At 37.0% G+C, this 13,978-nt stretch overlaps 1 protein-coding gene across 3 annotated transcripts in view; it reads left to right on the top strand.

Moving 5' to 3' along the window:
* The window catches only part of PRTFDC1 (phosphoribosyl transferase domain containing 1), a 49,060-nt gene that overhangs the window by 19,384 nt on the left and 15,698 nt on the right, over positions 1 to 13,978 (top strand). For all 3 annotated transcript variants that reach the window (XR_016467821.1, XM_090142979.1, XM_031614330.2), the window contains one exon: positions 9,449 to 9,514. Coding sequence is in view for 2 of the 3 variants with exons in the window: in XM_090142979.1 (XP_089999105.1) it covers positions 9,449 to 9,514 (66 nt within the window). In the remaining variant the exon portion in view is untranslated. The remainder of the gene's footprint in view (positions 1 to 9,448; positions 9,515 to 13,978) is intronic.

Genomic DNA, 13,978 nt, shown 5'->3' with positions numbered 1-13,978 from the left:
ACCACTCAGTAGATAAGAAACTAGTTGAAAGGCCACAGACAGAGGGTGGTCATCAATGGCTCCATGTCCAGGTGGAGGCTGGTAACGAGCGGCGTCCCCCAGGGGTCTGTCTTGGGACCGGTGCTCTTTAACATCTTTATCAATGACATTGATGACGGAATCGAATGCACCCTCAGCAAGTTTGCTGACGACACCAAGCTGAGTGGTGTGGTCGAGACGGTTGAAGGAAGGGATGTCATTCAGAGGGACCTCGAGAGGCTAGAAAGGTGGGCCCGGGTGAACCTGATGAGGTTCAACACAGCAAAGTGCAGAGTTTTGCACTTGGGCCGGAGGAATCCCAGGCATCCCTACAGACTGGAAGGAGCGGTCCTTGAGAGCAGCCCTGTGGAGAAGGACCTGGGGGTCTTGATAGATGAAAAACTTAACATGAGCCAGCAGTGTGCCCTTGTGGCTCAGAAGGCAAATGGTATCCTGGGCTCCATCAAAAGAGGGGTGGCCAGCAGGGACAGGGAGGTGATTGTTCCCCTCTACTCTGCTCTTGTGAGGCTTCATCTGGAATACTGCATCCAAGTGTGGAGCCCCCAGTACAAAAAAGACAGGGAGCTGTTGGAGAGGGTCCAGAGGAGGGCCACGAAGATGATCAGGGGACTGGAGCACCTCCCCTATGAAGACAGGCTGAGGGAGCTGGGCTTGTTCAGCCTGGAGAAAAGAAGGCTGCGGGGTGACCTCATTGCAGCATTTCAGTACCTAAAGGGAGCCTACAAACAGAAGGAGAGTCAACTCTTTGAAAGGGTAGATAACGGGAGGACAAGGGGAAATGGTTTTACGTTGAAGGAAGGAAGGTTTAGGTTGGATGTCAAGGGGAAATTCTTTACAGAGAGTGGTGAGGTGCTGGAACAGGCTGCCCAGAGAGGTTGTGGATGCCCCGTCCCTGGAGGTGTGCAAGGCTAGATTGGATGGGGCCCTGGGCAGCCTGGTCTAGTATTAAATGTGGAGGTTGGCGGCCCTGCATGTGGCAGGGGGGTTGGAGATTCATGATTCTTGAGGTCCCTTCCAACCCTGGCCATTCTGTGATTCTGTGATGCTCGTGTATGTAATGATAAACAATAATTAGTTATAAGATAGATACTCTACTTAGTATAGACATAAACCAACAGTGATCTTTTTTTGCTGACTATAATATAGTGGACCACAACTTGCTTGATGTACTTTATGATTTCAGCATTGCCTTGGCATAACAACAAGAGGTCTCCCTACAATCTTTAGCTCATGGCAGTCTACTGAGAGCTGAGGAAGAAAAGAAACCCGAGTCATCCATGCTTGGGCTTTCATTTGGGCTGTAATACCACTTGGCAGACCTAAAAGAGTGCCTGAGAAGGATTAAGGCAGTTCTGGCAAGAATGGTTCCTGAATTTTTCTTTTTCCTATAAATTTTAGATTCGATTTGATTCCCATCTCTACAGATTCCACAGATTATATAGTGGCCTGAATCTCATTTTGACTAACAGCCCTGTGCAGTTGTACCTCTTGTCTTCCTGGAACATACGTAGATCTCATTTATGTTTTTAATGGTCTTTTACAGAGTTAAAAAAAAAAAAAAAAAAAGAAGTTAATAATTCAAAAAGCCTAACTAACTTGGAGTTTGAAAATATATTGCGCTTTTATTTTAAGTACATTTTATGCGTTTATCTACAATTTAAAAAAATTAGTATTTTACATTCTGTATTTTAGCTCATGCTGATGTTTTCAAGCATGCAGGTGCTGCTTGTGGCGCATGGGCATATGTGATGCTACAAAAGTAGCTTCATTCTGAAACAAAATAATGAATCAATTCTAAGCAAATAGACAAAACATAATTGCTCAACCAGAAAGCAAAATATATATATATATATATTTGTGTATAATCTTTATTAACCGAGTTAACTGCTCTAAATTCTATTGCTATTTATAACAGTTTGACACTTGTCCAGCAAAGGTGCTTCATGTTTGTGCAAATGTAACTGACGTTTAAGGATTTTAAGGAGCATTATATCTGCAATAGAGCTACAGGGCTAGATCATGTATATACTCACATTTAGAACTGTTTCTTTATTTGAAAATATTTGAATATTTTTAATTTTGTATATCTACAGAACTTCATAATATATGGAAATACGGTGTTGAACACATGCATCCAGCAGAAAAAAATCTATATATGTATAAATAAAAACCTACCCACCAAACCATACTGTAAAGAATTTACATCTTTTAGTATTTGTCTCCAGCAAATATGTTCTTAATTACAAGTGTAATCTGTATTTACTTAGTATGTCAGTTCCATCTCTGCTAATGTCTGAGAGTACACCCAAGAGGGGTCAACTCCAAATGCCTTGATCAGAAGGCTTGAGTGGCAGTTTGTGCCACAGTAGATATCAGAGGATCTCCATGGAAGCCTTTCCTATGAGAGATGAATATTTAGTACCTACTAAATCATGCTTGTTTCAAGATACCTTACCTTCTTTGAATTAAGAACGTAAAATACCTATAGGAGTCCTGGTATACAAGAAATTACTGGATGTATGAGCAAATGATTATAAACAGTCCAATTTATTAAGTTTAATAAGTTACTGTTATCCTGAAAGTTAAGCTGAAGGATCTACCTTGCTTTTACAGCAAGGAAGAAGCTTATGCATGTGCTACCCATCAGCTAGTGAGGAGTAGTTCCTTGCTGCAAGCAAGTTCATTGTTTATGTTTCTCTGTCCAAAGCCTACTTTCTCACTGCAGAGCTCTGGCCTTCCCTGGAACTGGATAGACAGGCCTAAATTTGAAGCTTTTCCAAATCTGTGTGATAGAGCTTTTTGTTTAGGAATAAAAACACAGAGGAAAAAGAATGAGAAATAAGTGAAATTAGTCATACTGTAGATGTGAGCATAGAGATGTAAAGGTATGTCTTACATTGCAGTAACTGAAGCTCGGGTAGTAAATCTGTACTTGTACGGGTTTATCTATCTCAGGTTATGCTGGCAGTAAGACAGGAGTCAGTGCAGCATTGTTAGTGGTATAGTTAACAAGCAGGTCAGGAAGGCTTTGTGGCCTCAACTTCAAGGCTAATGGAGATGTACAGAGCTGTCAGTGCTTCAAATATAAATGTACCTTTACTGTTCCTGTGCAATAAATGGTGTCTGGCAGGGAGTGTATGCCAGTTTACTGTACTTCTTGTTGGTTCATCATCCTTTTTATGTTTGCAAGGTACTTAAAGCAGCTCCTACAAATCTATCGGTGACTTGGCAGTGGATTGTTTTGAATACGGGTGTGCCCTGGGGGTTGCAGTCTACCTTTTAGTGCACATTTAATTCTTGGTAAGGGAAGGTATGCTTTTCAGTCTTTACCAGGAATGATCCATATCACTCCCATTCATTTGCACAACCTTCTGCTTAGCAGGACTTACTAGCTGTCCTCTGAATGTTGCTAATTAATTCTAGATAGTCCTCCTAGTTTCCTACTGTGAAAACAATGACAGTTCATGTTTTGACCTACACACTTGAGGTCCTTTGTTCTTAGCTGTTATTCTTCAGAGAAAGAAACCCAAAATAGTATCAGTTCAAGCGTATGTTGCTTTTAAAGATGGTACTTTGTGTGTTATGACTCCACTGATCTTATTTCTGATGATACATTGAGGATAATTTCATAGCTTGTATTTGATATGTTGAAATGCTTGACTTTACTCACTAGTCAAAATATGTTGATAAATGATGTGGATATCATATTGACACTTCTCAGACCAACATGTTCATATACTTGCAGGACTTCTCAGAGGCAGCCTGCAAAGCAAGCAAGTTCTATACTAGGATGTCTGCATCCAAACTGGAACATCAAAAAAATCATGTTAATTATTATGTTTGTGACAGAAATGATATAGCGTGGTCATGTAGCAAAAGATGATATAATTATCGAATGGTATATAATTGCAAAGCAGAAATATTTATAATCACAGATACATCTATCTACATTCTGCAAATACCTACCATTAGTTTCTACATTGCTATTTGTTAAATGGAGAAAGTCTGGCTCTCTTATGAATCAGTTAGCTTCAGTTCAGTCACATAGAAGTAATAATTTTCTATTTAAAGTTGTGTGAGAGACGTTGCTTCTGTGACTTCAGCTTTGATGGATATGAACTGGGAAGTAAACTCTTGTCATATCTGCTTCTGTTTTCATCTGAGTGCGATATTTTTTTCTTAACCGTAAAACGTATCTGTAATATATGTTAATTTTATGCCAAAATATATAGTTCTGCTTGGGTTTTCTGTCATTTTCCATTTCAGTTTCAGCGGTCTGTTTTAGCAGTTGCCTTCCACTCAGCCATGCCTCTGAAATTCTATCTATTTAATAAGTCAGTTGTGTCCACGTGAGGTTTCAAAATATGAGTTTTAATACCAAGAATTTTGTTCATATAATCATAATTCATCACCCTGGTAAATGTAATCTCTCCTTTGACTTTAGTGCCATCCACCTTGTTCCCTCAGTGCCAATCAAAATGTAGCTCTTCCAATTGCCTTTAGAGGAACTATTACACATCCAGCCCAGCTGCTATCCTTTCTTGGGTATCAAACACAAGTTATTGTTGTGTTGAGACACTTTAAGACTCTGCAAATCCAGATCAAGAACCCCACACAAATGAAATCCAATTGTTTTTGATATTCAGTGGGCAAACACTATGGTTAAGTTTATATTTATAATCTGAGAAGTCTAGACTGTAGAGTCTTATTAATCATCCTACAAAATATTTTTGGAAAAAAAAAAAAAATCTGCAAAGACTAGTTTGGTTGCTAATGTTTTTTCTTGACATGCAAAGAGAAATCCTAGAGTGGTTGTACCTTTTAATATCTCTCCTCAAATACACTTTGCCCAGATTAAAATGAAACCTTTGAGTAAACACGCGAGCAAATTATCCTGTGTTAGTACCAGGGGGAATTGTGTTAGTTGTTTGTGTGAGAGATCTTAAGTTCAGAATGTTAGTAGTGGAAAGTAGTCAAGATCATTGCTTCTTATATGCCTGCAGTAAATGTGATTGGAAATAATTTCTTTCTGAATGCTTAATGAGGTATACGGGATGAAAATATTGATCTCAGTCTACTGAGCTGGGATTAATTTCATCTAACTTCAGATGCCTGACAGTTAGACATCTAGGTGTGAATTATTTGCTGTAGATTTCCTGTGTGATGAAATAGAGGATTTCCTTGATCTATCTGACTTCCTCCAGTGATTACGATGGGAGCCCAAGATGAGTTTCATAGATTTTGACTTTCAGATGCCTAAATTAGGGACAGGGTAATTCTATTGTTACTGAAGATGATGGGGTGACCCTGTGAGCCTAGCAGTAGCGTGCATCATGTACATGACAGACTTAGTGGGGAGGCCTAAGTGAATGTGTAGACTGAACTCTGCTCTGTGTTAATGGATGTGTAGGACAAGCCCATTGGTGAGCTGCTCTGATTGTCACGTTCCTTTGTTTCTCCAATGAATTTTAGATGGAAAAAAAGTAATCACATTTCTTCCCAAGAAGTTGCATATGAGTTGTGCAAACTATAGTAACTATATGAGTTCAGTGTGGTAATGCCTTGGTGTCATTTTGTAATTTGATTATGCATTTAAACTGTAAACTGTTAGAACTACTTTCTCTCTCTCTCTTTTTTTTTTGTTTTGTTTTGTTTAAAGAATCTTTGTTTCACTGAGTCCGGTATTAATGTACTCCAGATTCTGTTTCTTTAGCAGAGTAACAGATGTTCACAGTTTGGTGCAATTTTCAGATGAGCAATGCTGTTTATAATAAATTTTCCTGAGACCACCCAACTCATTTCACTTGTAACTTGAACTGTATCCAAGTGCTGATCTCAGGAGATGTAAGTGAGATGTAATAATTCTGTGCCTCACCCAGTTCAAAAGACATGACTTAGTATAGATGGAATTTAAATATCTATACTTTCAATCAACATAGAAAGTCAAAGTTTTATCTTGTATGCCGTGAAAAATGGAGGTGGAAATGGCGGCATTCTAGCTTTCACTCATTAAGTATTCATAGGGTGTGAGGATACGTAATGACAAGGTCTGCAGGAAATAAAATCAGAAAACAAAGACGAGCAGGTGAGAAAACATAACGCAGCAAGTAAAACTTTTTCCTAAAAAAATGCAGATTTATTAAATACAGAATAAAGAGAAATGTTGTATTAAATAAAGCATGCATGGAGATGTAGGGATAGCACAAAATGCATTGTGATTTGTTGGGAACAAGGGCAATGCATTGTTTGCTGCACAAACAAATCCACAGCATGGTTTTCAGATGTCTATCTAGAATGTTATATTTAGTCTCAGGCATTTAACAGCAAAAACGTTGTTGATAGCAGTGAAATATGTTAGAAAGCAAATATTGAGGAACTTTGGGATACTGAAAGTAAACTTTAATTCATGTCTTTGCATTTATTAGAAGCCCTGTAGAGTCAATTGTATCAGTTGTGTGAAAATATGGAATGTCTTCCAAAGGGAAAAGAGGAGCACTGATTGACTTGAGAGTGTGAAAATTAAACAAACTGTTCTGAATTGGCTACAAGAGGTACTGAATGAATCAGGAGATTTCCTTTTTTTTTTTTTTTTTCCCCTGACATTTATTGTGCTTTTTACTTAACATTTAGTACAGTGTTATTTTGAGATTATAAACTGAGAACTCAGGAAAAAGCACTGTGATGTTCCTATGGCAACCGTAGTGTGCACATTCTCTGTATGAATGTTGCAGTTACTCTAATGTGACATTGTGTTATTGAGATCTGCTATTTGGCAGGTATGTATTTTACTTTGTGAATTAATTGATAAATTTAGAGATGGTTCTAAATGGCATTAAAGTCAATGCAACTTTTTTTTTTTTTCCTAATAGAATAATTACCCTGTGATGCTAGATATTATTCCATATTTCTTGAAAGCGCCTTGTATGGAGCATTCCGAGATGTATTTCTTATGGTGTTTAGACATTTTAGACACAGTAACACTCTGCCCTGTCCTCTGACAGCAATCACTCTCCAGTCAGAACACAAGGATTTTCCTAACAGTGTGCAGTTATGTCACAGCCACCAGTGTGTAAATACCCAGTCTAGGGGATGCTCTGATCCCCTGGCTCTCAATGGCTTTTGTGTTTGCTTAACAGCTCACCAGCAATAAAGTTGCTATTTAAGCACCTCCTTTCAGCTGAAGCCAGAAATACCAAATGCAGAGGAAACAGTGTTGCTGTGAAGACTGCTGAAAGAGATATTTTTTTTTTAATTAGAAATAAACAAATTCATTAATTGCTATACCTCACTGGTCTCTCTCTCTTTTTTTTTTTTTTCTTTTTCATTTTTTTTTCTTCTTTCTTTTTCAGCTAGCAACCAAGGGCCAACTGCCCCTTTCAACTGCTGTGTGTTGGTTGTTACTGAAATCCCAGCCTTTCTCATTTGGAAATGAAAAAATATTTTGTCACTGCCTTGGTTACACACTCCATGATAGATATTAGAATCTTCTTTTTATAGTCTAATACTACTCTTGGCCTGAATATGTCCCTGACTTTTGAAGAATGACCTGTCCTGCTCTACAATAAAAGTCTTATGCATTTAAGGCTTAAATGTTCCCTGCCTCTACTTATTACTTAGTTTTAAAATAATCATCTGAGGAATCAGTTGCTTGCTTTGTTATTTTTTCTGTTAATCTTTTCAAAAATAAGAGAAATGTTGGAATTTATATTAGAAGACATATGGATGTAACTCTCATTCCAGCTCTAGCTCTGTTTCCCAGGAAACGAATCAGAGCAGCATGAAAAACATCTAGAGCTCCTAGATCTGCTACAGAAAAAGTGAAGACGGGCTACATTCTGTCTTCTAAGGCAATGACTGCTATGGATGTGCAAAGCTGTGGTATGGGATTTTTTTTATGGGAGTGGAATCAGAGCAAAAGTGAATTCTTCTGGTGGGTCTGCAAGATGCAAACCTGGAGAAATTCTCCTCTGGGCCATGCTGCAAGCATTGCTTACAGTTACCTAGGAGGGCTGCTGAGACCATGCATGGCTGCTGGGGTTGTAGCACTGCTGGTGACCAAGTGGCTGCTAAGGCACTTTTAAAAGCCCTGGTGTTCTGATTGAGCTAGGAGCACCAGCAGGTGCAGCTCCCACCTGCACAGGAGAAGTGCAGAGGCGTGCAGCTGGAACCGTGCCACCCTGCTACAAACCCTGCAGTCCACCAGGAAATCCTCACCTACCTCAGAGCTCCTGCTGTGTCTCACTGTTTATTTTTGAAAAATATTTGACTTCAGAGCATTGGGTTTATTTATGAAAATAAAAAATCAAATGTATTCTGAAGTTGCATTTTCAGCAGTTGTTCGTAATGGTAAAGCTTATTGGTTATTGGTGAACTTCAGGGTCATTGCAGCTATTAATAAAGCTGGACCAGCCCTATCTCCTTGTGAGTAGGGAGATTAGAGTAGCACATGCACCAATTTCTCAAAAAAAAAACCATATTAATTATACTTAATTTTGCTGTTGCTTTCTTTAGGAAATTCATACGGACTCGCTGTGACTATGTATTCTTTAATTTGCTACCTCCTTTACATTGTGTGCTGCTGTTAATGAGTTTAAACTAGAGCTAGTCTGGGAATTTTCCATCAGAACTGACTTCAGTTGCAAATGTCTGTAAAGCAAATACATCTAAAGAAAAAGTTTTACTGAAGGTTGTTGTTTATTTTTTTTTTTTGTAAATACCTTCCCTAGTAGGAAAATCGAAACATACTATTCTGCTGGGATAAGGTCAGTCTGACTGATTGACAGTATTTTGGTTTATTGAATTGATCTCAAGGATTTTATGTTCATGTTAGTGGAAAAAGAAGAAATAAACTCTTGAAACTGTATGGCCATACACATCTATGCCGTAACTTTTCTTCATAGAAAATGATAATTGCAAAACATTTTCCAGGAAAAAGCCTGAATGAATTTCTTCTCTCATAGTTGAGTGTGAGTGACAGACAAAGGTACATCTTGTCTGTGTTTATAAAAACTCTTCTGAAAAAAGAATGTACTTACAGGTGTTTTGTCAAATGTTGAGATGCGCCTGTTCTCTTGTTTTGGAAGGGACAAATATGTTACACTTTTCATGCTATGAAAGAGCAACCAAGGGAACATCACTTATTTAAAAAAAAAAAAAAAAAAAAAAGCAATATTTTCTAGTTCAGTAAATCCTGAAACTTCATCTTAGTGTTAATACAATCAGGAGATGGTAGAAGCCACAGGAATTAATGCCTTTCTGTCATAAATCAGTGCTAATAATTATCCAAGAGTATCCAAGTATCCAGTATCCAGTATCCAAGACCATGAAAAATAAAAATACTGTTAATATTTTTATACTTCTGTTTTATACTGCTACATCCAATTTCAAAGTTTTATCTTTTTTCTTTCAGAATGATCAGTCTATGCAAGATATGCAGATAATGGGAGGAGATGATCTTTCAAAGCTGACTGGAAAGGTTTGTTAACTTTAAAATTCAGAAAGCAAATACATCTACTATAAGTGGAATTTTAATTTAATAAGTGGAATTACACAGGAAAGCTGTGTAATTTTGCACATGAACTTTCATTTTCAAGACAGATACTAATACTGCAATCAAAGAAATATATTCATCTCCACTGAATTGCTGTAATGCCATTGCTTTCAGATTGCAGATGCCTCAAAAGGTCAGAAGTGGCCCCCTCATCCCAATAGTGTAGGGATTTGCCAAATAGTTGCATATATACCATCACTGATACTGCGGGCAAAATTTGTGCTGGAATGCCTCCCCAGGGCTTATTTGTGTTCTGAGCCTTGTATTTTCTACCCTTGGAGGGTGCATGGAAGCAAAGTGTAGTTTGAATATCCCTGTCAAATTCAGCATGTGAGGGGTTTAAGATAATTTTGCCTGCTGTACAAAGTGCAGTGGTACCTTTCATTCAGCTAATCAAATGGGATTTTTTTATTTCAACATCAGGTGGTCTGTATGACTGAATTTGCTTTGCACTGTGATTGAACACTGTGGTAATGAAATGGAGTGATTTGAGCCAGTGAAAAGGCTATTTTCATCCAACCATGATAATACAAAGCAGTGCTTTGAAGAGGAAGGAAGGCTGATTTCATTAGGCAAATGGCCTGTGTGGAAAATGGTCAGAAATGGATTCTTTACTTATGCATTAAGGCAGCATAATACTAGTTTTGTTATTTGTACTATACATGCAGTTACTTTTGCTGGCACTAAATAACATCATTTTCTTCAGAGCACTCAAATGTAGCTAGCACTAGCCATCTCATTTGCTTTGTTGTACTCTAGCACACGAAAAAGAATAGAAAAAATAAATGTTGAATATTTCATTAATATTAATTAGGTTTGAATGCAGCTAGAACTTTAATAAAAAATGCTAGTATTCTCAAAATATCTTAGTGATACACATGTCCTCAGTTTACACTTTTAAATTCTGATGGGTGGGTGTTTTTTGCAAATTGTCATGAAAGCGTTCATCACGTTCCTGTGAAATAGTAATTCATTTGCTGCTCTCTAATATCCAGTTGCTGGAGTAACCTGTTCTGCTACGATGGTTTTACATATGTTTCTCTACTTCACAGGAGAACTGTCAGTGCACCTATAATTTCTCCTTCCCAGGTAGTCCAAGCCCTTTCTTATCTTCTGGGCCAGCCCTCTCTCATCTTCAAATGCCAGATTTTCTTGATGAGACCCCGGTGAGACAGATCCTAGTTTCAGCTATTTATATCTTTTCCAGACACAGGCTAGTGTAATTTGAATTCTCTGGGGCAAAATATTACTTTTTGTATTGGGACTTTTGTGTATTTATGCATGTACATATACGTGTGAGTGAGAAGGAAAAATTTAGCCCAAGTAGTTCAGGCTCTTGCTAAAAATGAAGCACAGTGTTTCCTTATATTGAAAATCCTGATGACTTTTTCTTGTTGGCATTGCCCCCTGCTCCCAGGTTTGGAGCAGGGACATAAGATGTGGCTATTGGGAAGCTGGAAGAAACTTGGTGAAAAGGCCAAAAAGCAGTAATGTTTGGGATTGTGTTGGGTAAAGAGACCAGGATCCTGGATAAGTGTGGACGAGCTGATTTGGGAACAACAGTGCTTACTAATTAGGGATGAAGCCCTGTGTTGGAAGCTGGGTGCAGAGAGGCAGAAAAGGAGAGTGGGATGGGATGAAATAGAACATGGTCTGACTTGCTGAAAGGGCATGTACAGAGGTTGTATGTGTGATTGACTCTGCTAATGGCTGAACAACTAAATCACATTGTCACTATAAGACATGAAGATGGGGTTTCTTTAAGACTTGTTTTTCTGATTACAGATCTGAACAAGGCTTGAGCTCAAATGCTTGTGTGTCTAAAGTTGGATATATGACGGAGTAGCCTTATGTCCACTGATGCCAATTCCTCCATCTGTTGTTGACTTAAGCAATTAGTGGAAATATTTAGCACGTTTTGCTCATCAAGCGTTTGTGGACTGATACAGAGCCTCCTACAGTCAGTGTAAATCTTTTCCTGAAGTGTGTTTAGTACCTTAGTTTAGCTTCTGGCTTTTAAAACTGCTGGCTTTAAAGACACTGGATGAATTAGTGGAAGACTTACGGGTGAAATTCAGCTTTCCTGCTTCTAAGTCAGCTAAATGCTTCTGACTTCTTGGAAAACTTATTATAGGAAATTGTAATTATATTGAAAAATTAATATGCCAGGTTAAATCATATTCACTTAATAATCATGGAAAGTGTTTCTGAGAGTGCCTGTAAGTTCCATTAACTTTTTTAAGACTGGAGACCATAAATAACTTCTAACAGTTCCAGAAATTACAGAAAAGATTCTGAGATTCAGATCTTAAATTGTTCTTCATTAAGTAATAACACCTTGAACCATGGCTACCCAATAATCTTAGTGAAAAGCTGAATCATTTCTTTGTGTGAAAAAAAAAAATCGAGTATAATTATGAACATGCTATTCTGTAACAATGCTTTTTTTTGAGAAAGCTTAAAGAAAGCTAAACTTTTTTTAAAAAGAAAATATTTAAAAAAGCAGTTAAGGATAAAAGGTCTTTGGAAGGAAGAATTTATCCTCTGTATCTCTATAGAATATGCTCTTGTTTGGAAATATTAAAAGCCCAGAAAAAAAATGTATAATGATCAAATAATAAAAAGAGAGGTATTCAGACAGAGAAGGAGGAGAGTTAACACAGAGACCTGAACTACCTGAAAAGAAGTAATCCACAATTTGAAATTCTTATGTGAAAAAGGTCACAGAAGCAAAAATTAAGATTTCAGTGATATGAATTATCAATGAAGGTACTTGGAAAATGAGTCCTGATACTTAAGACTCTAATGCTTTGTAACTGTTCGTTTCTATGCAGAAAAAATGTAATTTCAATACATCTCTTTAATGTTGAATGTGATGGCCATAAAATTTCTCAGTAGCTAATTTCATAGTTAGGCACGTGCTTAGCTTTCAATTGCTCTATAGTTAAAATGTTCATTTGGGTAAAAATCATCATGAGCATTTGTAAAGATGGATACATTTTGAAAACAGGAGGTAATTACTAACTGCACAGAAAACTAGAGGTGCTGTTTCAAAGTGAGGTGATAATGAAAATTTATGTAGATTGGGTAAAAAAACTAATATATAATAACATTTAGTATTAATACTGTAATCATGCATTACAATATACTAATGATTCTTAACACTAGAAGTATTTGTGGCATTTATACAAAATAAATTTTAAAACAGATAGAAATTTTAGTAGATCCAGCTGGACCAGTGTTGTGAATTATCATTGCCATTTACTTCCTTTACTTCCTTACTACAGTGGGGTTTTTTTTCTTAGTATACTGTAAATTACTTCAGGTTTGTGTCTTTGTTGAAGAGAAATGGAATTATAATTTTAATCTGATATCCAGAACTGTGGGAATTATGGAGATCAGAGAGAATTAACCCAAGAGTTTTGGAGCTGGTTACATAGTGCAAAGTCTCCACTGGCAGAGGTTATTCTGCGTTTCATTACAAATGTAATTTGTCCTTTTACCTTTAAAAAAGTTCCCATACCATTTCAACTTGAATCTGTGCAAATGAGGCATGTTAGACAAAATCACAATCTTACAATTTTAGAAGTACATATTCACTTGCTTGGGATAATATATTTATTTTCAAAATTACACCAATATAATTATGTAATTATCACTATTTGTATATAACAGAAAATGTGAACAAAATTAATTATTCTTATTTGTTAAGTTACCAAGAACTTCTAATTAAAAGAAAAAAACTAGCAACCTAGTTAGTATGATATAATTATGGAGTCCATGAATGTTCCAGCTGTCTGTAACATGGATCAATCTTTATGTTATTTTTGGAAGACTTTCCCGTAGTCATGCTAAACATATCATGTTGACAGCCAGTGGTTTGGGCATTTTTGGAGAAGATCAGAAGATAAGATCAAGAAAAATAATGAAGGTCAATATCTTTTATTCTCTGTGCTTCATTGCATTAGTTTAAGCATTTCATCACTATTGTAATACTCTCCTAAAAGAACTGATCAGCTCATATTAAGACAAGGTTTCACACAGAGGAAGGTGTCCACCATTCAGTAGTATGCAGTTCCTTTTGGCAGGATATGTCATAGCAAATCTGTAAACTTCCTTTATATACATCTCTCCTAAATAAATATATCAATTTTCCACCATTTTCCTGCTCTACTTGTCATTTAGACTACTGGAGCATAATGCAGTTTCTCTCTTATGACTCATGTCCTTATTTCTTCTCTTATTTTACACAGAACATCTCTGTTTGTCATAGATTGTAACACTCATAAGACCATTACTGCCATAGTATATTAGATGAAAGGTCTGTTTGGGCTTGTGTTACATCTTCAGCAGCACTTAATTGGAATCTTACTAGGAAAGGATATGTGA

This window comes from Phasianus colchicus, chromosome 6, assembly GCF_987193195.1.
Source record: "Phasianus colchicus chromosome 6, bPhaCol1.hap1.1, whole genome shotgun sequence".
Taxonomy (NCBI): domain Eukaryota; kingdom Metazoa; phylum Chordata; class Aves; order Galliformes; family Phasianidae; genus Phasianus; species Phasianus colchicus.
Note: the sequence above shows the minus strand (reverse complement) of the source record. Positions and strands in the feature narration are given on the sequence as shown.